The sequence below is a fragment of the Ammospiza nelsoni genome, chromosome 10 (assembly GCF_027579445.1).
Source record: "Ammospiza nelsoni isolate bAmmNel1 chromosome 10, bAmmNel1.pri, whole genome shotgun sequence".
Lineage (NCBI taxonomy): Eukaryota > Metazoa > Chordata > Aves > Passeriformes > Passerellidae > Ammospiza > Ammospiza nelsoni.
The window spans coordinates 6717088-6743773 of NC_080642.1; the positions used below are offsets into that span (position 1 = coordinate 6717088).

At 45.4% G+C, this 26686-nt stretch overlaps 1 protein-coding gene across 4 annotated transcripts in view; it reads left to right on the forward strand.

Annotated features, from left to right (window-relative positions):
* LOC132077799 (calcium-activated potassium channel subunit beta-2) overlaps window positions 1-25961 on the forward strand; it is a 138007-nt gene extending 112046 nt beyond the window's left edge. For all 4 annotated transcript variants that reach the window (XM_059479693.1, XM_059479694.1, XM_059479695.1 and 1 more), the window contains exons 2-5: window positions 8371-8481; window positions 14907-15077; window positions 17590-17785; window positions 23842-25961. In XM_059479693.1, coding sequence (XP_059335676.1) covers window positions 8371-8481; window positions 14907-15077; window positions 17590-17785; window positions 23842-24126 — 763 coding nt within the window. In that variant the 3' untranslated portion in view covers window positions 24127-25961. The remainder of the gene's footprint in view (window positions 1-8370; window positions 8482-14906; window positions 15078-17589; window positions 17786-23841) is intronic.
* Window positions 25962-26686: the final 725 nt, after the last annotated feature.

Sequence of the window (26686 nt, forward strand, 5' to 3'; positions counted from 1 at the left end):
CAGAAAAGCCACTCCTGCCCTATCTGCCCTGCCTGTTCGTGCCTTTCCTCTGGGTGCTGCTTTCACCTGTTTATCTTTCCCTGCCCTCACCTCCCTCCCCAGCCACATCACTCATGCAGGATGCTTCTCCTCTGTGGTTTCCCTAAAAGCTGCTGGTGTCCTCTGTGTCCCCAGCAGCCCATCACCCTTCCTCCCCTGTGCCCCTACCCTCAAACACACTGTCTGTATTTTAGTGCTGAAGTGAAGCTCTCTCCAGGGACATTTAAAAGCCATGTCCTTCTCTGATCAGCTTCCCTGGAGGGGTGTAAAGCTGAGGCACAGTTGCACAGAGCTGGAAGGGGTGTCCCCAAGGGTGGGAATTGGCACAACCACAAAGCAAGGCTCTGCCTTTGCTCTCTGGCAGGGGCATCTCTACGTGTCCTGGCTCTCCTCCCTCCTCACTGGTGGAAGGTGGTTGTCCACCATTTTTTAGGCTGGTTTTTCAACTACAGACACCACGGACATCCTGGGAGCCTTTGGCCAGGTCTCAGCAGCCTCTGTGCCTCTGTTCATCACCTCTTAAACAGCACTGCCAACACTGTGTCGTTTCACACTTTGGGGTGTAAATCCCAGGTCCCTGAAATGGCAGCAGTGAAAGGACATAGGAGTCAGTCTGAGGCCAGGTCACTTCAGCATGGTCAGAGGCATTCAGCTCCCTCTGTGCAGCAAACTACTCTTAAAAATATATTTATTAGTATCCAAAACAGCATCCTTTAAGATCTGGTGAAGTAGGAACTCACAAAAACTCAGATTTTTGTGGGGAGAAGGTCATTCCCTTCTGATGACCATCAAAGACACTGACCTAGTAATGGAGTGTGCCTCTGCTCCATCTCCCTTCTCTCACCCCATCTCCATTTCCCACTGGGTTTATCAGGGCACAGCCATGAGCCACAGAGCCTTCTCCCTGCCTCTCATCCAGCCAGCCTGGCCCAGCTCTCGTGGTGCAGTGCAGCACCCAAGGTGATCCATCCCTCTGCAGTTGCAGAGGGCTGTGTTCAGATTTAAAGGAGAGCATCCAGTGAGGCAGTGCAGCACTTTCACTGCCTTCCTCCTTCCCCCCAGGATCCTTCTCCATCAGTGCAACACTGCCTGGTCTTTGGCAGAGCAGATCTCACCGTAAAACTCTCTTGGCTCAGCTGGACAGAAGCAAATTGCAGGGAGGTGACCCTGCACTTGACACTGCTACCCCCCTTCCAGAGCCAGCCCCATCTGACAGGCAGATTGTGCCCTTCTCTGGAGCCAGGGAGCAGCTGAGATGATGAATATAGTGCTTGTCCAATGTGTCACTCGCTACGTAAATTCAAATTCAGCACGGAAAGCTAAAAATGTTTGCAGGATCCTGACAGGCAAAGTGGACAATTATGTTCAGCTGCTCCTCACAAACGTTGATCCTCATGACTGCAACGTGCCAAGAGAGGCAGTGCCTCGTGCTTGGATTGCAAACTCACCAGCACCAAAACATGAGGAAGGGAACAGGGGCTGGCCCTTCACCCCATGCTCTGCCACCTGGGGATGGTCTGAAGGTGCCAGGAACAGTGGTGGCACCTGCACCAAAACATGAGGATGGGAGCAAGGGCTGGCCCTTCACTCCATGCTCTGCTACCTGAGGATGGTCTGAAGGTGCCAGGTACAGTGGTGGCACCAGCACCTCTCTTGTACAGACAAAGAAACTGAGGCCATAATGCCAGACTGCTCAAGGCAACCAAAAATCCACCAAAGTAGAGGAGTTGTGAGTCTCTTGCTTGCTCTAGCCCCTCCTTTGTAGCTGACCTGGGACACAGGAATTTCTTCAAATTTGGTGCTTCAATCAGCTAAATCAGAATAATTGACACTAATAAAGTATGGCCAAAGTGAGTGAAATAAATTGTAATAAATAGGAAGAGGAACTTGAAAAACAAATAAGGAAAGAAAATTGGAGAAGGAAGTTAAAGGTAAAAAGATCACAAAGAATAAAGGCTATAAAGTCTGCAGGCATGCTGGTGGACTAGGAAGGCAGCTGTTGGGAAAGTGGAAGCCTAGGGATGAGGAGCATAATTAAATGGCAAGGCTTAAAAGCTTTTCCAAAATAAAGATAGTCAGCATTGGAGAGAAAAACATGAGATGGAAACCTGGAAGGTTCAGAGGCTACAATGGAATATTTAATTTCGAAGTGTGGACATATTGTTATGTAGCAGGGAGATACAGATACCTCACCCTTTCTGAATACTTCTTTTTCTCCTGTATATAATGGAAAGAGGGAATTAACTGTCAAGGGTGACTTTAAGTATAAAGAAAGATCAAAAACATAGCCAAATGTCAGTGTGTTCCACACACAGCTAATCTCCACCTCCGTGTGATGGCTTCAGCTGTCCCTGATGGCTGCCCCACTCTCCTCCTTTGGACATGGAATGTCCTAGACATGGCTGTGACATGGGAATCCAGCAGGACCACTCTGTGTCCAGGATGTCTCCCTCGTTAAACTCGAAACCTGGATGGAGAGCTCAGCTCTGAGTTCTGGGGAGATTTCAGAGCAGGTCAGAAATAGAAGTGAATCATTAATGAAGCATCATTAACCATCAGCCTTCCCGTACTCTGTCAGTGCATCAGCAGCAGCTGCCCAGGTTCCATTCCCCCTTGCCCAGGCTGAAGGTCACCTGCTGGCCGGATCAGGCTCTTGGTGCACTGGGGCTCCTGAGAGGCTGCAGCAAGAGCAGCAGTTTGTGTCACTCTGCCCTGCCCCTGCCCATCAGCAAAGCTCCCTCACAGAGGCACAAATTCACCCCTTGTTGTTGCCTTTGCTGCTCCTCCATCCAGAGCTGCTGCTGCCAGAGCATTCAATGTTCCCTAAGTGGTGACTGCCTTCTGCTAATGCAGAGGCATTTCTTTTGTGAGTTAGCTTCATTGTGTTCTTGGTGTGTGTTTTCTGTCATGTTTTGGATGCAAACAAGGGTCCTTGGTCCAGTTCTTTTATTCTTTTAAGACCAGGACTGGAAACCTGCCCTGGATCATCTCCTGAATCAGACAGGAGCATCTTAATACAGGAGTTACTTCCACCACTCTGCCTGGGAAACTATTCCATGCTCTGAAAGCCAGACTACTCTCCAGCCAGGCTACAATTTACATTAAAAATTCACCAGGCTGTTTTATTTATTCTCCCTTCCTTCATCACACACCACTTTTCCCTGTTTTCTGGCTCATCTAATCCATAAGAGAACATTCTATCATCAGACAGAAGCATGGGTAAGACCTGTTTGGACGCAAAGTCTAATTGCTGATATTCAGTAAATTCACCTCAAAGTGAACTCAACTGTCTTCTGGCAGGTTGTCTTTGATGCCTGGCTTCAGTCTCCTCCTTTTCTCATGGGACCACTCAAATAAAAGGGTTTATCCAGGCATGAGAGAGACCAAATATTTCCCACCACTCAACAGCCCCTGACCCATCTGCCCAAGATCTGGCACTGGTGCTGTGGGTGCCAAGGGGAGAGGGGTGGCAGGAAAACTTTGGGGTTTCCAGAGAGCTCCCTTGGGGTTTGAATGAATCTTCTGGCTGGGAAACACTGGGATAAAGCATCCAGCAGCTGTCAGCAGGGACAGTGGGGGATGTGGGTGTATTCACAGAGCTGGGGTGCTCAGTGATTGAATCTTTAGGTGAATGTTTAGCTTTTGTTGCCTTTTGATGAATCAGGGTGTCTTTTATGAGGCAAAATTAATACAAGTGCTTCTCTTTTTACGGTGGCCACACTGCCCAGGAAATGAAATGTCATAAGGGGAAAAAAGCTCATTAGTTTGGTGCTGTAAATGGTTCTCCAAGGTCTCAGAAACCCTGTGATTAACATAAGCATAGGCAGAGGCAATTACAAGCAAACATACATCTAAAACCCAGCTTTCCATTTAAAAACATGGTCTGCAACACCTCTCTTTGGCTGCTCAGAGATGTGGTGACCTAGAGGTAAGGGACTTTTCATACCAATGATGACTCAAACTGCAGACAGAGGAAGCAGGGCAGCCAACCCAGGGTGAAGTGAGGACAACAGAGTAATACAGGGTATGTAATATAGTCCCCAAGGTACCAGCTAAGGGATTTTGTGATTTACCCTCAGAATTACATCCTTTTCTATAGATATCTGAAGCAAATGCTGCCCTGTTGTGTGACGGTGTTGACAGGGGTTTTTGGATTGGGGAAGAGATGAGGATTTGGCTCCATGTTTCAGAAGGCTTGATTTATTATTTTATTATATATGTTACATTAAAACTATAGTAAAAGAATAGAAGAAAGGATTTCATCAGAAGGTTAGCTAAGGATAGAATAGCAAAGAATGAATAGCAAGCCAAAAAGGCTTGTGGGTTGGGCTCTGTGTTCAAGCCAGCTGGGCTGTGATTGGCCATTAATTAGAAACAACCACATGAGACCAATCACAGATCCACCTGTTGCATTCCACAGCAGCAGATAACCATTGCTTACATTTTGTTCCTGAGGCCTCTCAGCTTCTCAAGAGGAAAAAATCCTAAGGAAAGGATTTTTCATTAAAGATATCTGCCACACTGTTGTGTTTTCTTCACACTGAAATCCTCAATCAGGTGGTTGCATGTAGACATGCTGATAGTCCTTAGGACAAGGCAGAATGTTTCTAATTTTCTAAGAGCTGTCTCAAGTTCTCACCTTGCAATGGCTGAAAAAGTGGACATCTTCTCAGGTTTTCTAGTGAGTTCCATGAAATCCACCAGCAGGTAATGCTAAAGAAGAGGATGAGAACAAGAAGAGATGGGAGGAATGGAACAGCATCACAGATTCATGTTTGTACCAGACTGTGCACTCTTTACTCTGCATTTCTGCCCTCAGCCTTGAGCATTTACTCAGAATAAACCCAGATGTGAAGAATGAGGTGTGTTTTGTAAAAACCAAAGCTTTTCCCCCTTGCCTGTCACTGTGGCAACCGTGTCAAGAGACAACTGCATTGATGCCACAGTGTGTAAATAGTGAAGGAGACAGAGGTGTGCAGGCAGATCAGGCAGGAAGGCCAGAGTCCCACCCTGCACCTGATTAGCAAAAGTCACCTCAACTACAGCAATGTTTGGATAACCTGCCCTATAGGAATAACCCCCACAGTCTAAAAAGCAGCTTGAAGCAGCTCTTCTCCACTGTTTTTAAGGTATTTTAGGTGCTCTGTCTGTTCAAGCAATAACACAATCCACTCTGAATGCAAGGTTGATGTCCTGCAGTAATGAGGTGCACAGGCTGATTACTTGTTGCATGATAAAAATAAGTTGTCAGCAGCTGACTCTGAGAAGCCATGGGGGATAAAAACCAAGAAAAAGTAGTGTTATTTGTTTTCCCAGAAAAGAGAGAGGGGGCAGCAAAGAAACATGGGTCACAGAGGCTTATCCAGCAGGGGAGAAAGGCATGAAGGTTTAACTGACCTGGGGGTGTCACAGACATGTTTTATGAAAAATCCTTTCCTTGGGATTTTTTCTCCTGAGAATCTGAGAGGCCTCAGGAACAAAATGTAAACAATGGTTATCTGCTGCTGTGGAATGCAACAGGTGCATCTGTGATTGGTCTATGTTAGTTCTTTTTAATTAATGGCCAATCACAATCCAGCTGTCTCAGACTCTCAGTCAGACACAAGCTTTTGTTATAATTTTTTTCTATTCTTAGCTAGCCTCTGAGGAAATCTTTTTTTCTATTTTTTAGTATAGTTTTAATATTATATATATATATATATCATAAAATAATAAATCAAGCCTTCTGAAACACAGTCAGATCCTCATCTCTTCCCTCATCCTCAGACCCCTGTGAACACTGTCACATGGTGGGGCAGAGCATGCTCATGGAGAATGCAAATTTGGAGGTTATGAATCCTCCAAAGGCCTTCAAAGAAGGCTCCTGGGGAGTTTGTGTTGTTGCTGGTGCACAAAAGGTTTTTACTCAATGTCTAACCCCTGCCTAGGGCTTCGGTCACTCATTTGACCTCTGGAGCAGTGTTATGATGTCATCAATGTTACAATTTTACACAAAATTAGGTGTGCAATTGTGTGTTAAATGGTGGTGGTTAGCTTGGATTGCTCAACTAACGAAGCAGGCAGCATTAAAGCTGTCACATATGGACAGCTCCAGGGCACTGGCACTGCAAGGGAGTCTGAAATCACTCCCATTTCTCTGGGAAGAGAAGCATCCCTCTTCCTTCTCTGGCATCCCCTCGGTGGGACAGGCCCCCTCACCCAGCTCCCAGCCCAGCAATTTGCTCTGGAGCTTAAAAATCTGGTTCCCTGCCCAGGGAGTCCTGCCCAGGTGTCCCTGTCAGCTCAGACAGGTGGCAGAAGCTGATGATGACCTCTAATGTGTGCCCAAGCTTTGCTTAATTAAGAAAAGGCTCTCTAATAGCATTCACCACCATCTCCTGATGGCTCTGGGACCGCTCAGGCTGTGGCAGCACAACCAGGCTCTCCTGCAGTGCGTGACATCCTAACGAGTGCAATGGCATCATTTAAATGAAACAAAATTTTGTTTTCCATCATTAAGGGGCTCAGCCTGGGACAGGCTCAGTCCAGCATGCACTGTGGCCCTTGGGGAGTTGCTCTGACCCCTCCTGCATGGCCTGGAGCAGAAGCCCCAGCTAGGTGGTCACTGTGGTGCTGTCTGAGGTAATGTGGGTGAAATCTCATCCAGCAGTGTGAGGATTTGGCTCAGGGTGAGTGATTTCACAAGTGAAATTTCTGACCAATATCACTATCAAAACACTTAGCTGTTGGCTATATTAATTAGATCCCAGCAGATGCTACTTCACCTTCTAAACTATAGTTATTTCAGGGAGGTGGTGCCTCATCCTGTTGTTCATTCCCCAATATTTAACTACAGTGGTTGCATGGAAAGAACAGAATTGCTCTTGGCATTCAGATTGCACTGATCACCACAGAATCAGGGAAAGGGCTAGGGGACATTCCCCTCCTTCCTTCTCCCTTCCTCTGGACCCCCTTCTTGTCCAATTTGCTGTTCCCCAATGCAGCCAAAAGCTCCATCAAATATTGCCGCCTCTTATTGTAGGCAAGGTCCTTGTCTGCAAGTCCCAGTCCTGAGCCAGCATCTGAGCAGGGCAGGGGGATCCCAGAGGGGAGGGGGTGACAGGAACCCCAGTTTGGCAGGGCAGCAGGGTCCCAGCAGGGAGGGGGTGACAGGAACCCCAGTTTTCCCAGTTTGCCCATCCAGGGTGTGAATTGGGCCTGGGGCTGCGTCCTGGCCTCTGTGGTAGAGGCTCTGGGCTGGCTCCAGCTGGAATGCCCAGTCCCTCAGCACCCATCAGCCTGTCTGCACACTGATGGGTTTTGGCTCCTGTCCACGTCAGTCTTCCCCTGCAGCCACCTCTACAGTATTTAAGTATTCTCCTGGTTCCCCACTATGCAAATATTGAAATTAGCCCTTTGCATGATGATGGAGACAGTGGCATTACAGACTTTCTCAGATCATGTGCCTTCTCTGCTGACAGCATCAGCCATCAGGCTTACTTTTCAGAGAGATAAAGAATGGCCCCCAGTGTATGAAAACTTCACAATGAACTATTTGGTATCTGGAATATTTTTTCCCTTAAGCTTGTATCTGAATGCATTAAAAACACAAACTGTTGTGCTGTAAAAGAAGGCAAAATGCGGCCTTCATAGGAGTGGCCCAATTCTCAGAGACCAAGATTTTTAACTGAGCCTCACTAAAACCACAAGAAATTAAGAGGGGCTACAAGGGGAGCCATAGCCCCACTAGAAGGTCCAATATGGCCTGAGAGCCTGAGAGAAGGCAACAGATCTCACACCCTGAAGTGAAACAAGGAAGTCATTGGGCAGGGATCTAATTTGCCTTGAGATAGTAATTTCTCCATGGGAAAAGATATCTTTGTCATATCAGTTACACTTCCAGAAAATGCTGCATTTGTATCTCCTACTTCTGCCCCATTCAGAGACCTTCCCTGAGAGCCTCATCTTTCTGGGAGCTGCAAAACAACCAAAACCTGTAATGAGTGTGGATGTGCTTAAACAATAGCCATTTTGTCCCTAAAAAATATTACCATAAGAACACTGCACACAGCTATTACCTGTTCTTGAACTACTGATGATTTCTTGCCCATGGTGAGTCCTTTGCAGCATGGAGCAGAGCTAAGCCTGATTATCCAGCCTCACCTTTTCCCAGTGGGGCTAAATGGGGTTTATTCTCCATTCCAACACACTGATCTCTCATCCCCATTATTTTATATCTCATCTCAAGTTAACAAATGTCCATCCTCAGAGCACAGGGGATCTGGCACGCTGGATATGGTGTGCTCTGCCATGTTGGGTGGGCAGTGACAAACATTATCCCTCTTCCCCCAGGTCCTTCCATCGTCCTGCTGCAGCGAGCAGAGCCAACCCTGGGCAGCCCTCTAAAATGTTTATTTGGACCAGTGGCCGGGGATCTACATCTTACAGACATGATGAGAAAAGGTAAAGGCACCTGTGCTGATTGTCTCCTATGGATTTGCATATCAGTGGTGGCACTGGGGATGCAGGAGGGATGCAGAGGGTGCCCTCCCTGTGCCCACAGCCCCAGCTCTGCTCCACCAGGCATGGGAGCAGCCCAGCAGTGCCAGGCTTACTGTGCCAAGCCAAAGCAGAGCCCAGGGGCAATGGTAGATGTTGGACCCCAGGAAATTCCTCTGGCTGCCCTGGAGGACTCGAGACCCTGCCAAGGGGCTCAGAGACCTTGGCACAGAGCCCAAGACCCCTGTGCCTTTGATCGTGTCCCATGGAAAAACAATCAACTTTTATATGAAGAATTACAAGTCAAAAGATTTTAAGTAAAATTATAGTGAATTTATTACAGGGTGAAAAATAGATTTTTGGGGTTTTTAGAATGGAAGTTCAGAAGGCAAGATGGAAGAATCTGGGTGTGTCCAGTCTTTCTCTTTCTTCTTCTTGGCCTCCATCTTCTGCTGTGGTGTTGGCACTTTAGATTGGTTTAGAGTAGAAGCTCACAGTCTAACGTAGGTGATAGGTATTGGGAAGTTATTGTAAATAAAGTACATGTAGATTTTAGTATGAAAAGACAACGCCACCTCTGAGGTGGGCAGTGTGCCTCTGACCGATCTGCCAGACAGACCTTGGCAGGTTGGAGAAAGAATATTATAGATAAGAAACAATAAACAACCTTGAGAACAAGAACAGAAGAATCCTGACTCCTTCTTCAGCTGCCAGCTTGAGAAAATGAACTTGTCCATATCTCAGAGTCACTGTGACCAGCAGAGATCCCAGAGCCAGAGCCATAACCAAAGCCCTCCTTGTTCTCAGACACCAGCAGCGCCCTGTGGCCATCTCTGTGTCAGGTTTGAAAGCACACTAATCCCAGCCACAGCTGTGCAGCCCCAACCCTGAGAAGCCTTCACGCTCTTTGCAGGTGCCCTGCCCCAGCCAGCAGCCACACTGTGCCCCAGGCAGGTCCCTGCCCCACACCTGAATGATGCCTCCAGCTGCCAGAGTTGATTTCTCATTGTGCAGGTGCACGTGTGAGGATGAGCCTGTGTGAGGATGAGCCTGTGTGCAACACCCTGCACAGGAGCTGGGGGTTGTTTTAGCATTGCACAGTAGCTGGGGGTTGTTTGGCTGCTTGGAAGAGAGCTGCTGCCTCACCAGCCCACTCGAGTGGTGTTGCTGGAGGGAACAGGCTGAAGGGGACAGGAATAAATGAGATACTGGATCTCCCAGGGGAGCAGGGAAATGTTCCAAAGAGAAGGGAAGGGAAGGAGAGATTTGAAGTCCACAGACAAAGGCAGTGCTCAGTTGGGAACAAAAGAAGTTAAATATCAATGATGAAATAATAATTGTCAGTAATGCTCAGACTCATCCTTCCAAAATCCCTCTCCTTTGTAGTAAGATTTGCTGGACAGCTTGTCTTGTCACAACAAGGACACATTTGCCTTTCTTGTCTTTCCTTTGCCCCTTTCCACCTCTCCTTCAGTTCCTCTTGCAGTCAGTATTAAATGTAATCACAAAAAATCACACTCCAGTGAAACAAAACCAGATCTCAATGTACCTACAGTGCCAATTAGCAAAACACACTCTTCAGTAATTCTAATGAGACATTACTGTTGACATCTGCTTGGGAATCTGCACTCCTGAATTCAGGCAGCAGAGCTGCCCTCAGGACCCTGAGGTTCTTTGGAGAATTGGCCAATTCTCTGAATGTTTCTGCTAAGGTTGCATAGGTGTTCAGCTCTTGGGTTATCTGATCCCAAACAGATATTTTCAAGACAAAAAGGTCAGCTTTGCAGCATGAACTTTCATTGGAGCTGGTTGTCTAAATGCGTCCTGTACTTCTGCCAGTCTCTTCTTTAATTGAATTTTCCCCAGGCTAATGTCCTTCTGCATTGGAACATCGTCATGGCCCAGGGGTGAGGAGATATCTGCCCACGCTTTGGGCTGGCTGGAAGCTGCTGATTAGCACAGCCTTTGACTCTCACCATGCCTTGAAGCTGGGCTGATTAACTTGGGCTGAGGGCTCACCAGGGTCTGGTCAGCACAAATCCAGGCAGAGCTGATCCCTGCCTGCCTGCAGGAACAGGGAACGGGGAGCAGGATCTCTCTGCCTGCACACCGGCCATGGTAAATTCACATATCCTGACAAGCCTTTGGGTGGGTTTATTTCCCAAGAGAAGGACTTCTTTGTAGCTTGTGTGTGATTAATAAAATGCGGGAGGGAAAGGGAGGAAAAGAAGATGGAAATAAGAGAGTGCTGATGGCAGCCTGAGGACTGCAGAGGAGAGGTGTGAATGCAGAGCAAGCGCTGCTAGTGGGAGAAAATCATCCTCCAGTGTCTGGCAGTGATTTTAACACATGTAAGGTCACCAGTGCCATCATTATATCAAACAGGTGGTGCCTTTCAGAGAAATTACTCACCTTAAATGACCCTTTCCCAAGAATTTTGTTCTTTAAACTTCAGACAGGAAAATTGTTGTATGGATCAGCAAACTTGTCACCCAATATGTGCTACAGCCACAGAATTTTGAGGGGTGGCACCATAATATTAACTCTGCTGCAATGAGCCACTTGCTCTAAAGGAATCGAGTATCTCTGAGACATCTCTTTTTGCAGTATCAGCACCAGAATATCTGTGTTTCATTGCTGTTTTAGCCATTGATGTTTGCTCAGCTGCCATGTTTTATTCTTTGGAAAAGCAGTCGAGCCCTCATTCTTTCTCAGCTGTCAAAGAGGGTCTCCACAACATTACAACCATTGGAAAAACAAAACACTGGTTTGGTTGGTTTGGTTTGGTTCAGTTTTGTCCAGCCTGGTGAGGAAGAGGGAAAGAATTGAGTTAACAAATCTGTTAATATCTATTCTGAGGGCTCCAGCTGTTGCCGTAGGTCTACTAGCAAAAACTGGTGCAACCAAACATACCTGTAAATAAAAATGTAAAGAAGGTGGCTTCTGAGCAGAAAAATCCCTGAATATGGGGAATTCTGCAGGTAAGACAGAGGAGTAGTTTCTGACCACTGCATTCATGGATTTCTGATATCAGTAAACACCTCACCATGAGGTAATTTGAGTGACATCTGCATAACAACAGCTATATCAGAGAAGGGAATGTGAACTCAAAGTCATTGTGAATTATTCAGGCAGGCATCCCTGTCTGACAAGCCCCAGGACTGCGTGGTGCCAGAGGAGGCAATGCCTCCCTCAGTGTCACCCCATGGTCCCTCTGCAAGGGGAGGGCTTTGAAGGTAGGTAATCTGTGCTTATTTGAAATAAATAAAGTCATTGCAGCTGCCTGGTTATTCTAGCTTTCCCATGAGGACATTTAGCACTCTTCACTCATTCTGGAACAGGAGGTGCAGAAGGATCTGCTGGGCACATTGAAAGGGATCCCTGCACTGCTGCTGTGCAGGGACATGGAGAGGGAAATCTCTGCCTGTCCCCAGCAGGCACAGCCATGGCTGAGATCTCAGCCAGTTTTTATCCTCTGAGCAGCCTGGCAGAAAGGACAGGGAAATTTAGCAGGGGAGAACTTCACTTTGGAAATGATCAAGGGCACAAAGACCTTTTGTCCTTGGGGGATTGCTTCCTATTAAATGCCTCTGCAGAGGTCAGGAAGACCCTGTTCTGACAGCTGGGGCCTCTTTAAAAGCCAACAGCCCCCCTGGATGGCATATGGGGAGTTATCCCAGGGAAGCACTGGGAATAGATGGAGTGAGCAGGGCCTGGGGTGCAGTGACCTGTACTGAAACAGCCCAGCAGGCAGCTGGCTGTGGCTGTGCAGCTCTGGGATCCAAAAGCAGCCAGCTAAGCAGGGCATTATTGCAGCTGACCGAGCAGAGGGAGGCCCCTGAGCTGTGCCAGAAGTTCACAGGTAATGAACTCACTCACCCACCCTGACACAGCTGCACACTCATGTGCAGGGCACTGCTGCTGCCCCAGCGAGGGAGGTGCTGAGACTGCTCTGTGTCTGCCCAAAACATATTGTGTTCCCCAAAACAGGGCTCTCAGGGGCAAAATTGTGAAGTTTTGTCGCAGCAGACATTCCCAGTATCACACAAAGAGAGTTGGCACCTCCCCGGTGCAGTCACAAGCGTGAGGAGGAGGAGGAAGGCTGCTCAGAGCTGTCTCCTGGGCTGTGGCAGGACTGCTGCCATGGGCTGGCATGTGCCACACCACCACCCACCCCAGCAGGGTCACCAGGCTGACTCCAGGCAGGGATTTGGGGGAAAAGCCCTCAGTGAGGTGCACCAGGGTATCATTTTTCTGTTGTTCGGGGCTTTGAATAAAAAACATTTACAAAAGAGCAGTGGAAGCTGTGCTCCAAGCCTGACCTCTGAGGCAGAGCTTTCTTTAGTTTTATTTCCTGTGGTGGGTGAGCTTGGAGGATGCACCTGGCAGGTGCTCACCAGTCACCTTTGCCAGGCAGCTCATTTTCACTACATATCCTTCAGCCCTTCCTTTTTTTACCTCTGATGGTGTGTTCCTTGGCTAAGGGGCACATGGGAAGCACTTGTAACCAATCTCAATTAGTTATTTGTTTTCAGATTGTCCATTTGAATCCCTTTTATGTCCAATGGCATTAGTGAGTGATTGCACTGGGCCTGTTTTATGCCTCCACGTTGCCATAAGTTATGCTGTGTGATGGTTTAATGTGCTGGAACTGCATGACAATCTCTGCCTTCCTGCCTGCTTCCATTTGGGAGCAATGCAAATCTGAATGGCAGCAGTTAAATACAGTTTGATAAATAATAATAGAAAAGTAGCACTAGATTATTATTCTACATTACTTCTTTGAAGGCAATTGCATCTGCCAGTTTACAATATATTATTTTTTTTCCCGAACAGCGGAGGAAACCTTGACAGGCAGAATTATCATTTCATTTCCAAACAGGAAAATACTGACAAGCTCTAAAGAATGGTTTTGAAGAGAAACATGGACACCTAAAGATGTAAACTGCAGTTGGATAAAGAAACCTCAAGGGTTGTTAGGTACAGGAGACTATTGACTGCAGTACTGTCTAAGCAACATTCTTGCTATAAAACCCCACACCATATGTGCTTTTCCTGGCTGTGACTCATCATCTAAATACAAATTCAATTCCAGTCTCAGGGAGTCTATGATTAAACATATTTTTTGCTGTTGCATCTACTGTGTTTATGTGTGATTTCACATCTGTCTTATCTCTATTTCTTTATCCTCAATAGCTAATGTAAGTTCTCTGGTTGACCTGACAGTTATATTTTTTTTCCTACGGGTGAGTGTGCACCTTGGTGGCTTCAGCTGAGAGGAGTGGTGGGTTTGCTAGAGGCCAAAGTGACGTTGATGTTGCTCACCTGCCATTTTGCAGACAGTGGAAGAGGAACTCCTCCCACGTGTCCTACTGTGTCCATGTTATGGTGGTGCCAGGGCTCAGAGCTGTGCTTCGAGTGCTGCCTGGATGATTCAAAAGAACCATAGCAGAAAGCACAGGAGATTTTGACCGGCCTCAGGTCTGTAAGTACATTTTAAACCCACAAAGTTTGAGTGTGTTTGAAATGTACTCAAGTATTTCCTTCTCCACCATTGTGTCCTCATGACCCATTGAATCATCAAAGGCTCGGAGATGAAAGAAGGACTTATGGTTTGAAAATGCAAAGGACTCTCTGCTGAAGGGGGAATGGTTTGTTGTATCTTCTTTTTCTTTTTTTCTTCTTCTTCATTTTTGTTTTTTAATCCCAGAACAAATAGCTCTGGTGGATAATTCTCTGTGAGGGCTTTCACTGTAATGAGTAACTGGGCTTCCAAAAAGCTGTTTTATGAATAAAGTAAATAAGCTCCCAATCAAAAAAACAGAAATCAATTGCAAAATCCCCATAGTGTTTCATGAGCTTTGAGTCACACTCAGGGCGGAAAATTGTCCAAACCAATAGCCTGTAGTGAATCAAAAGAGAGCATGGTCCTTTCAGATAATATTAACAGTGACTTTCTTCAGGCTATTTCCTACATGTGGTAATGTAAGACCTGTTACCCTATTCAGCTGGAGAAAAGACACCTCATACACCTGGATATCTTGTGGTGGCCTGAGATGGCACTGTCAGGTCAAATGCACCTCTGGGATAATTCTGCTGAGCCAAAGAGGCTGTACCAAAGAAGCGTTTACTGAGCTGGCACAAGTGTTTAATATTTGTATTTGCTGTAAGGGGTTTTCACCTTTTCAGAAATGGCTGTAATTTATTTTGGAGATGAAAAAGTTTGCACCAGGTCAGAGTGAATCTGTTGGAAAAGGACACCAGAGGACCTTTAAGCCTTTCTCTCCCATGAGATGGGTATGGAGGTGGAACTGCCCACCCTTTCTTTAGAGGCTGCATTGATGATTAAACATGAACTTCACATAAAAATGTATTATTTTCAACCTCAGAAATATTTACCAAAAAATCAGGGATCACGACCTACTGGACAAAAGGAAAACAGTGACAGCCCTGAAGGCTGGAGAGGACCGAGCCATCCTGCTGGGGCTGGCCATGATGGTGTGCTCCATCATGATGTACTTCCTGCTGGGAATCACCCTGCTGCGCTCCTACATGCAAAGGTAACCCCAGGGCTCTCCCTGCCCTCACGTCCCCAGCTGCCTGCATGTGGCTTGCTCTTTTGGCTTTTTTTATTAAAGGTTTATAATTGTTCATTTGGTCAGACAAACTCTGCACTTCCTTGCCCCGGTATAAATCAGGCACAGCCTCAGTGAAAGCAATTTGGGTAATACTGGCATAAAGTGAGGGAAGAATTAGGTCCCTGCTTGACAAAATCTCAATCCACAGGCTTCAGACTTGGCACTGTTTAACACCAGTATAATATCCATATCAGCTGGCCTGCAGTCTGCTGAACCATGTCAGCTTCTCAGGGGCTGCTGCTGCCAAGCCCAGACTCAGGACAAAAGATCAAAAAACATTTTGCAGCCCTGAGAAACAGTACACTTCCAAATGAAAGATGGAGAATTAATTTGGGAAGGAAATCAAGCTCTTTGTAGCATGTAGTTTTCCATGTTGGTTATTACTTTCATTTTAACAAGTGAAATCCTCATGAAAGATAGCAATTTGCTGAAAGCAAAAGACCATCTTCCATCATTCCTGCACTGCACTTAATTTTTCTGGGGCTGTCTCTGGCTTCCTCCTCTGCCACCAAGCAGAGAGCTTGGCCTGTGATTCATTAACAACATTTGTAATCAGTTTTCAAGCATCAGCCCTATTTAAAATCCAGCACAGACTGCAGCAAGACTGTCAGTGATGGGTTTTTTCCTGCCCTGATTGGTGGAGTTAAGAGAATGAAAAATGTGTAACTGGGGATCCAAATATCAGTCTGCCATGCCCCAAACCACACGAAGGCAGGGGGCACATACTGGAATATTTGGGTTAAACACCACAGGCTTCTTCTTCAGGCACATGCAAGAAGTGCCTGCAGTAACTGGTGTGAGCATCCTCAGTTATACTGGTGCACCTGCATGAGAATATTCCCTCTTGACCCTGCAGTGATGAGGAATACAGATGAGGATGAGCTGTATGATTTGCAAGCATGTTATTCATGTGATAAAGTTATTTGTCCCTTTTTAAATCAAGGCAACAATTCAATTTTGAAAGCTGAGATCAAGGCCTGTTAAGTATCCAAGAGCATTTGCTATTCCAAATTGCTCTCCCATATCTTTCAGCAATATCAGGGTCAATTGCAGAGGCTGCTAAGGTCAAAATTGCTCACGTGCAAAGAGTTGATTTATATTATAAGATATGTGAAAAAAAATTGCCAGATGATATCAAAACACCTCCAAAGTATCAACTGTTCCATCTTCACAAGTCTGTGGTAGGTAGGTGTCACTTTATTACCCCCTGCATGAATAAAACAGCAGCCAGAAAGGTGAAAGTGAGGAGAAGACAACCCAGGAGCCTTTGCTGTCACTTTTTTCCACACAGGCAGATTTCCTCAGGGGTTATTCTCCTTTACAGCAGTACCCCTCCAACAAATACTGCCTGGGAGGGTGAGAAAAACCCTTTCATTCCATTTCCCCCCAGAAAACATAGCATAATTTAATATAAATGTAAAACTGAATATACAAGCAGAATTACTGCTTAAGTAAAGCAGCAATAGAGTTAGGCAGAAATCTTTGATATCACTTTCTATGAAAAGCCCCTCACAGGTTTTTTGAGGGGCAAGCAGGGATCTTGCCCTTCGTGGTAGGGCAAGACCTTGGGGGTGAGCTGAGGGGCTGAGCACCATTAAAGGGAGCCCTGGGTGAAACCTTCCCCCAGCCCACAAAGGGCTTTCTGCAGAGCCCTCAGTGTGCCCTTTCCCCAAGGAAAACACAGCTGCAGATTTTTAAATACATGCCAGTGAACATTGCTAGTGCACAGCCAGGCTCCATCGTTCCAGTTTTAGCCTCTGGTGAATTGGAGATGAGATGAAATCCTCCAGAAAAGTTACAGCCACTGACTTAGAGAAAACTGAGCAAGCTGCCCCTAGGAAAAGCTTTCCCACAGGTAGGTCCCACTTGAGAGTTCCTATGTCTTCATGTTTGAGAATCATACCCTGCTAATTCAAAATTGTCCTCTCAACCTTTAAATTGGCCTGGACTTTGAGTTAACCCTCAAATCAAAATTGTCCTCACTTTAAACTGACCTGGACTTTGAGTTTTATCACTTTGAGTGATATTTGAGTTAACTCTCAAGTCCCAGCTCAGGGTGTCATGCAGCACAGTGTGTGTTGTGCTCTCCCCAGCACAGGCTGCTCATTTTCCTCTCTCTCTGCTGACACCCTTTCAAATTCACCTTCTCCAGCATCAAAGTTCCAGTTCAGTTTCCATTTATACACAGGCATAAGTGAATAGGGTAATTTTGTAATTGATTTTGGGTAATTCTGTGCCCAAAGGCTAAACTTTGAGTACTCAGAATAAAACTGTCTGTGTGGTGTGGCATGAGACAGCCCAGGCTTTGCTGCAACACGTGGCCTCTCCTGCAAGATGCCCCCAGTACATCTCTGATGGGAATCCTGAGATGGCTTTAGTGCTTATTTGCCTATTCTTGCCATGCTCTAATGTCTCTTTTTTTTTTCCTGCTTAGTGTCTGGACAGAAGAGACTCAGTGCTCACTCCTCAATGCATCCATCACAGAAACCTTTAACTGCTCATTTAACTGCGGCCCAGAGTGCTGGAAAATCTCTCAGTACCCCTGCCTGCAGGTGTATGTTAATCTCACCTCTTCTGGCCAGAAGCTTCTACTCTACCACACCGAGGAAACAATGAAAATTAATTCTGAGGTAGGAGCACAGAATAAAATTTGTTCCTAAATGGGTTTCTGGAGGGCTTCTCATCTCATTACATCCATTCCTCACTTTAAAGCAATATAAGGTTGTTTCACAGAGCAGAGAAAGCAGAAATCAGTGCACAAACATGTCTGGAGAGGGGCAATTTTCTGCCTCCATCCATTCCAGGGGTGCTGTGCCCTGAGGGCTGGAGCCTCCCTCATCATTTTCAAGAGCTTTACACAATCAGTGGATCACTGAGCACTTGACACCTTGATATTCTCATGGAGCTGTGGACAAGTCACTTCCCACCCAGGAATGGCTCCCCATGACAGTGAACAGCCCTAGAAATGTGCAGGGAGCATCCATGTGGCAGTGAGAGTGGAAATGGCACCATTTCTGCAGGGCAGGCAGAAATGGGGAGGGAGGAGAGCCCATCTCCATCCCTGGTGACAAACCCTGAGCCTGAGCAGCCCCCTGAGCTCAGCTGGGCTGGGCTCCATCACTGCACTCCCCCTGCAAAGATCCTGAGAGTTTGCTGAGTGGGGAGTGCCAAGGTAAAAGCAGCAGCATGAACATAAAGTGCCTGGCTTTGGGGTGTGAATAAAATAAAGAGTTGCCCCATCTTTACAGCACAACTGCTCTGATTCCAGATGTTGGAATAGTGGAATTATTTTGAGCAAGCCTGAAGAATTACTGTCTCTGCTTCTGCAAGTACAGGTTCCAGTGTAACCCCATGCATGTGGGATAGAGAGAGCTCCTGTCTGGAGGCTGAAGGGAGCAGCAGATGCAGGGAATGCAGCAGCAGCACAGCTGTGCACCTGATATGGGCTGAGCATCACTCCCCACCTTCCACAGGGAAAGGAGAGATGGGAACAGGGAAATCTCCCTGTCCCCACCTTCCTTTCGTCATATTAACAACTCCTGTGTCCCTGAGAGCACAAACTGGAGGGAGGTGGGACACAGTGGGATCATTAGACTCATAAGTGCCAGATTTCCTTTAACTGCTTGGTTATCCAAGGTCACTGAACCCCAAACTTGGCAAAGCAGAGCCCCAGATCAGGCTGCTGACAAAGTAACCTATTGTGTTTTCTATTTATGGCAGCTGTTCAGTAGAACAAATTAATCCTGCATATTAAGATGAAGTGATATTAAAATCAATCAAAGTACGGCATGGTTGCACTAGGCTGCTTATTCTGGCGGATAATTAACTCTCATGGCTGAGAGATGGAGTCCTCTGGCTCTGAGGTGTGAGATGGTGAAGAGTTCCCCCTTTTTCCCCTCCACTCTGGCATCAGTGCAGCAAGAGGCACTCACTGTCTGTGAAGCCTGAGGCAGGACAGACAGACCTCACTTCCTGCAGGGGTAAAAGCAAAACCGTGATGTTCATGCCTCAATTTGATTAAAAGAGATCAGATAAATCTCTGTGCTCCACTGATTCAAATAAATTGAGAGATTCAGCATAAATCTCCACATTCTTTTATTGATCATTTTTGCTTGCTGAAATGGACTTTGAAATTCTCCCAGATGCCACCTCCTCTTAATTTAGTGTAGGCACAGTTAATACTTCTCCAGCCCAAGGTTGTTTTACAGGTTAAGCTCTGCTCTCAGAAGGATTCCTAGGTTTTCCTGACATGCTGCTGGCTATGTGACCTGAATACAAAAGCAGTTCTGAGTGGAAGTTTGCAATGTCTGTAAAATACCTGTCTTCTTGCTCATGGCTCGGATCAGCAGAGTTTCCAAGCTCAAATCAGCACAACCAGCCTCAGCATTCCAGATGCGATTCCCCTCTTCCCTGGCCAGGGAGCATCCCCATGCAGCAGGAAAGCAGTCCTGAATGGGCTGGGTGATGCTCCAGCTGGGTGCTAAGCTGTCCCTCTCCATCCATTTACTCACATTTGTGTTCCCTGTCTTTGCTAAATTAACAAAAATAACCCCGTGCCTGGCTCACTGAGCTGTGACATTACTGGGGACAACACAGAGCACAGTCCTGACACTCCAAGACCAACACCAGTGACTTTCAAAAGGTGCCACCCCTCCAGCAACCTTTCTGCTTTGCTGAGCACCCACACACAGGGACAGAGCAGCACCTGGAGCTGCCTCTCTCTGTTCCCCACCAGCCAGCACAGACAGAGCAAAATCCACTTTGAGTTTAAATAATGCTTTATCCAGGAGAATTGCTGTCTAACCTGGCTGTCATCTCAGGAGGTGGAGTAAAGGAGCAGGAACAATTTATACTGAGATCTACAGCATGCTGCTGCCAGTCTCTGGTGGGAATCAGTGGGGAGTCAGTGGATATCTGTCAAGCTGCTCAAGTCTTTCCAAGGAAAGCACATAAGGATTTTTTCTGCCTTTTCATTGCTCTTGCTGTGCCTACTTTATCTCCAGCCTTTAGGACAAGCCCAGCCCCTTGTCAATACCACAGGCAAAACAGTTTAAATGCCTCCATGGCCACACTTTGCTTCCTCAGCTGCCAAAGGCTCTAACATCCTCTGCAAGAGGTGAATCAGCCACAGAGCCAGGCTGTCACCATGAGAAAGGGCTGTGGTAGTTAAAGCAATTAGAGAAGCCCCATTTTGATCTCATATTATGTAATTTTGACTCTTTTCATGTCATTGGAGCTGCTGCTGATTTGTATCGGCTCTCCATTAGTGAGATAACAAGAAGGATTTAATCACCAAAATCAGCTGTAACTGCCTGGGACTCAGAAATGGTTCTGTGGATTCTCAGGGTTTCTCACTGAACACTCAGGTGTTTACAAGCCAGGAAGGATTTTGTCTGGTGCAGGGAGGGAAAGCAGAGGTGTTCAGCTGTGGATTCCAGTAGGGAACGGAAAAATTCCATCTGGAAGAATCAATTCAGGCCAGCTCAGGTACAGAACTCCTCTTTCAATCCTTCTCCAAACTTGTTGCACTTTCCAAAAGAGGTGTAAATTGACATCCTGACCCCTTTCTCAAAAAGATTGCCACAGCACATCCTGTTTAAGTTTCCAGGCTCAGCTTGGACAGCAATCCCAGCCACAGACATGTGATAAGAGTTGTGTATTTCAATATGATGAGAGTTGTGTATTTCAGTATGATGAGAGTTGTGTATTTCACTGCCCAGCCTGAACTGGGGATTTTCTGGCAATAGCCTTTTTAGTGTTTCTTCATTGATTTAAGGGAAACTGCCTCCAGCTCGCCTGGAGAAGTTGTGTGACCTCCATCCCTGGAGATATTCATAACCTGACTGGACAAGTCCCTGAGCAGCTCTGCACTGAGCAGGGCACTGGAATGGATGTATCCAGAGGAGTTCAGGCAGGATACCTACCCAATGCTTTATATTAGGAAAGTAGAGATGAAAACATTAATCACAACTTCTATTTGTAACTGTCTGATAGATCCTTCTTGTGCTCAGATTGCAAGGGACACAAGAACCACCTTTCTCATGCTGTATCACAGAATCTTCACCTGAGGTAGAGCACCAGACATTGTTAACTCACAGATTTCCAGTGTTTGATAATGCAGAAGTGCTAAAAACCAGCATAGATATAATTGTCTACATGCACAGGTAGAGCATAACAATTGTGGATATAAAATTCCTTTCCAAGCATTGCAGAAAACGATTGAAAATTTAAACTATGGAAAACAAAGAAAATATCTCTACATCCTGTTATTGAGTCTTCTTGTTGTTTGCCAAACACCTATGAAACACAGCCCTGGGATCTCACTGGGAAAGTTGAGGTGTTGAAGGAGGCCAGGAGCACCCCACAACCAAAGTTTAATGTCCTTGTGCTGAGGATCAAAGCTAAGATCAAGATGTTTCCAGGGTCTCAGGAGAACCAGAGTGAGGCAGGGACCTCACAAAGGGCACACACACCTTGGAGAGCACCTGGGAGACCAAAGCCTGGAGAGTGACACGGCTTCAGCACAAGGAGTCTGGATGAGAGGCACAATAAACCAACTTCCCTGGCACAGCTGCACTCCACAGTCTCATGCTCCCAGGCCCTCCACCATGGACAGCCCAACGCAGCTGGTGGTGTAGGGAACAGCCCAAGTTCTGCTTCAGGTCCCCTCTGAAAACACTTGGACTCACTGCAGTCTTGGGATATTTCTGCAAACGTAGAGCCCATGAATCTTTCATCCTTTAGGCTTCTACATATCTTCTGTTCTCTGTCAATGGGAAGTTGTATTTTGCAAAAGTGGCCAAGTTCTCATTTAATCACCTCATTCAGGATACTTCATGGGAATTCCAGAAACAGAAATGAATAGCAAAAATATGACAAGAAAAAAAACCCAAATTCCCCCTAAAAAAACATAACACAAATCCATTTGAACTGGAAATACTGCTGTTATGACAGTAATAATTTACTAAGGGAAAATGAGGAATGCTTCACTGAGAAATTTCCCCTTCTTAGTAGATTATGATCTATTAAAGACTCATGGGCACTGGAAGAGGGCTCGTGACTTTGGACATTTAAGACAAATTTGGTCAGAGTACAAGAGAATATCCTATAGGGAGCAGACACGCACCAGCAGCAAGATGGATGAGATATTAATGCTCTGATATTTTTCATCTCTAATTTCTGGAGCTCTATGAAATATTCATAACGGCACTGTGGCCACACTCCACCATTAACGCTCCAGTCTGCTAACGCCAGGCAATCTCTCTGCCATGCTTCAAATCATATTCTGTGTTAATAACTTGCCAATGAATCAATCAAATCCTATTATGAGGTTAATCCTTTGATCATAATTAGGACTAGAGATTTGTTGCAGTATGTTAAAAAAAGAATTCACAGCACGTCACGAAAAAGAACGGAGGGACGTTTATAAAGGATGTACATTAAAAGAGTAATAATCAAAACCCATGGGTCACATTATTTTAATCAAAACCATCTTCTTTCCTTTGCAAAACTCACTTTCTCATTAAATTATCTGGGGCTACTTTAGGTTCTCACCAGGACAAGCAGCCTGCTGGGTCCCCCCCCTGCATGTCCAAGGAGAAGTCAAGCAGCAGATTTCCACAATTATTCAAAATCCTATGCAGGTGTAGAAAACTTTCAGATTTGGTGGGTTGTAAGTGCATAGAAGAGAGAAGGAAGTGAAAGGCCCTGGGCTGCTCCCATCAATCAACGCCCAGACCAGCAGGAGCAACAGAAAGTTGAGGGGTTTCTGCTCTAGGTCCAAAATTGTCCAGATGCGGCCTCAGTCCTTGTGTCTGCCAACCACCTCACCAGCCCACACCAGCTCTTGGCAGGGAGTGCTCAGCAGAGCCTAAGGCCACTGTCCTACCCTTCCCATGGAATATCTTCAGTGCATGGACTCCATAAAGCTGTTTTTAAAATAATTTGCCTTTAGTGTTCTCTGGAGATCTAGGTTGCAACTCTGCTAGATAGAGCCACCCCCAAATCTTATTTCCTTTAGGACTAAAACTGAAAATCCAAGATCATCTCCAGAGAAAAAGGAGCTTATGCTGGGGTCAAAAGCAAAAGCCTCACTAAGAGCCACCCTGGCAACCAGATTGATCTTCAGCTAGAGGCTGAATGAAAATCCTATGGGCTGTCAGCAGGAAAACCTAGACCACTTGTTTGTCTCTAGCTGAGGTATTACTCCCATGAGAACATTTGTGTGGAGGTCTCTCCTCATCCCTCCCCACTCTGAGTGAACTCCTGTGCCCACTGTGATCACTTTGATCCAAGCCAAGTGAGAGCTAAACTACCAGATTTGTATTTACAGAAAGTCAATTACCCATCTAACTGCGAGCATATGTGTGCCACTTAAGATGAAGAGGCACTTCATCAGTTCTATTTTTGCATGTGTAAATTAGCAATAATAATATATTCACCTATCTCACAAGGCACCGTGCAGATTAAAGCATTAATGTTTGAACAGCACTTGGAGGTTCTCCAATGGGAAATTCTGTAGATGTGCAAAATATTGAGTTTTGCTGCAATAAATTCATTATTAGCGTAATAGTATTCCACTCTTGTTGTGAAAAGCATAATCATCTGGAGATTTCCCCACTTGCCACCTGCAAACAGACACTGCAACAGGTCTGGAGACATTTTTCTCCCTCTGCTTTCTCCCCAGTGCTCATACATCCCCAAGTGTGGGAAGAACTACGAGGAGTCCATGTCGCTGGTGAATGTGGTGATGGAAAACTTCAGGAAGTACCAGCGCTTCTCCTGCTTCTACGACCCCGAGGGCGTGCAGAAGAACGTGATCCTCACCAAACTGTACAGCTCCAACGTGCTCTTCCACTCCCTGGTGTGGCCCACCTGCATGATGATCGGCGGGGTGGCCATCGTGGCCATGGTAAAGCTGACTCAGTACCTTTCCCTGCTCTGCGAGAGAATCCAGAGGATCAGCAGATAGGAAAGGAGACTCCTCTGAAATTTAATACTGTTTTTTCTCATTCTTCACCAAAGAACCTTAAGTTTGTAATGTGCAAGTCTGGTATAAGTTCCTTACTATATTCTTCTAAGTAGAGCAATAATGCAAAAGCTGTTCTATATGCAAACATGATGTTATTATTATGCAGACGACTGAAGAAGTTCCTGTTTTGTGTTGACCGTCTCTATGATCTTGGTTTTTTTGCTGGGATTAGTACTTTCTTTTCTACAGCCAAGATAGGGCTCAGTGTGACCATTGGCCAAGCTTTAGTCAGTTGATGTTTTTGGTGTAAAAGATTCTGGGCACATTCACTGCTGGACAAAGGGCAGCCGACCACCTGTGCATCATTGAGGTCTCACACCTGGCTCAGCCCATTGGATGGATTTGTGGCTTTGGCTTTTTTAATACTGACTGCAGAGTGAAAAAGCATTGATAAGGGTTTTTTTAATGGTAAGATGGCACAAAAACAGTGTATTTTGAGGTCGGGTTGGGATAAGCATACAGTATTTTCAGCCTCAGTAGGAATTGGTGATGCTTTGTGTTTGCTCCCTCAGTTCAGAAGTCAATTGTACCCTATGGTGTTGGTAAGGTCTTTTGGAAAACACTTTGGAGTTTTATTTTGTGTAGTGCTATAATTTTCTTCTGTCATATCAACATAAGTTTTGTCACTTGCAGAAGCTGTAGCCAAAAAAGCAAAAAACACCTTGTTCCATTTTGTATTCTAGTCTGAGCCCTATTGGAGGTGGGACCAGAACTCCTTCTGTAAAGGTTTATTATTCATTTGTCTTGTATTTGCTACCATATCACTGTAAAAAAAAAAAATAACACTATCAGCTATTTTTTCATTTTTTACTTCCAACTATTTTAGATTTTTTTACTTGATATATATACAGATATATATATATATATATATAAAGAAAAAGCTATATTATATCTAGTTGTGTATTGAAACTTGTTTAGGGGGGTATTTTCCTTTGTTTTTACCCACTGGAAAATGAACAGTACAATTCATGTATTTGTAACCTTCATCCTTGGATAATATCATAACACAGAGAAGCAGCACTGCAGGATCTAATCCAATATTCATGATGTTGTTTCAGTCAAAGGTCTCTGTTGCTGTGACATGGGAAATGACAAAAATCTTATCCAATTCTATGGCTCTATTAACTGAATCGTTAGATAATCATCATAACACATTTGGAAATCTCTCCTGACCTTAACTCACCATGCAGTGCTGGCTGACATGAATTATGATTTACAAGACCCAGGTGCAATGATTTATTGGAAAAACCAAGAATCTGGCTAAGTTGTTGCCCTATCTGTCAAACATTTACCACAGTATACTTGCCAGTTTAATTTCATACACACTGGAGTCACAATTTCTGCATAATTTATTTTTATTCCCCTATAGAAAACATTCCTTCCTATGTTTTAAAGACACCTCTCTCAGTTCCTCATGTTGTACCCAGCCTGAAGGACAAACACAAGGCACATCCTGGGAGGAATCCTGTGAACTCATTATCCAATAGCTCAAATAAACTATATACAGGCCTACTCAAACCAAGAAAATAACATTTTTCCCTTCAAAAAGACTGCAAATCAAGTATTCTGCCTAGTTCATCTATATATATATATATAAAGTACCTTTCCTCATCATAGCATTAAAAATTTCAAGATGTTACAAAACAAGTCATGCAAGTGTAATGTGAGCTGTAAAAAAAAAAAAAGTTCTCAGCAGTGAAAATAAACCTGCAATCTTGTAATCAGTAGTATAATTTTCCTTAGGTAATTAAATTCCTGGAGGGTGGGGGGATAATGAAGGTTCCAAAAATATGTAATAAAAATATTCAATTAAATCTTCCAGATTTCAGTATCTGCTGCCTTCGGATCAGGCTTGTTTCATCAAACTGCTTTCTATAGCTTCCATTACCAAGAAAAGAGGATTGCTGGTGCACCAGGGAATTCAGAAATGTTCATTTCCAAAAACTGTGTTTTGATCAATATGTTGGAATTGCAGGAGCTGGCGCTGGGAGATCTGGGAACCTCAGCACCAGTGGGGCTGGACTGTGCTGCCAAGCACAATTCCCAAATCAGGAATGCTGCACAGCTTTTCCACACCACCAGCAGCCCTTGTGCTGGCCATTTGCACAATGGTTTAGGTGCCCTGTGACATTTTGGGTGCCTGTGTTTGTGTATTTTCCCTGGGTGGCAGGGAAGCTGATTGTTCCTGACATTTACACATCAAACACTGCTTTCAACTTCTCATGCCATAAAACATTTCACCAGAGCTCCTGTGGGTGAAACATCTTGCTGCTGTTGTGGGCTATAATCATTTTGTTGACATTAAGGGAGAGATCTGTGGGATAGCAAAACAACTTGAGTAATTGGATGGAGTGAGGTAAAACAATAATTTTGAAGGGAATTATCCATCTGATCCCTGGCACTGTTAACCCCCTACTGCAGTGTTTGCACTGGAAATGGGATTTTTTGACAACTCCTGCTGCCCCAAAGAGAGGTGGTGTTTCAGCAGGGATGTTAGTCT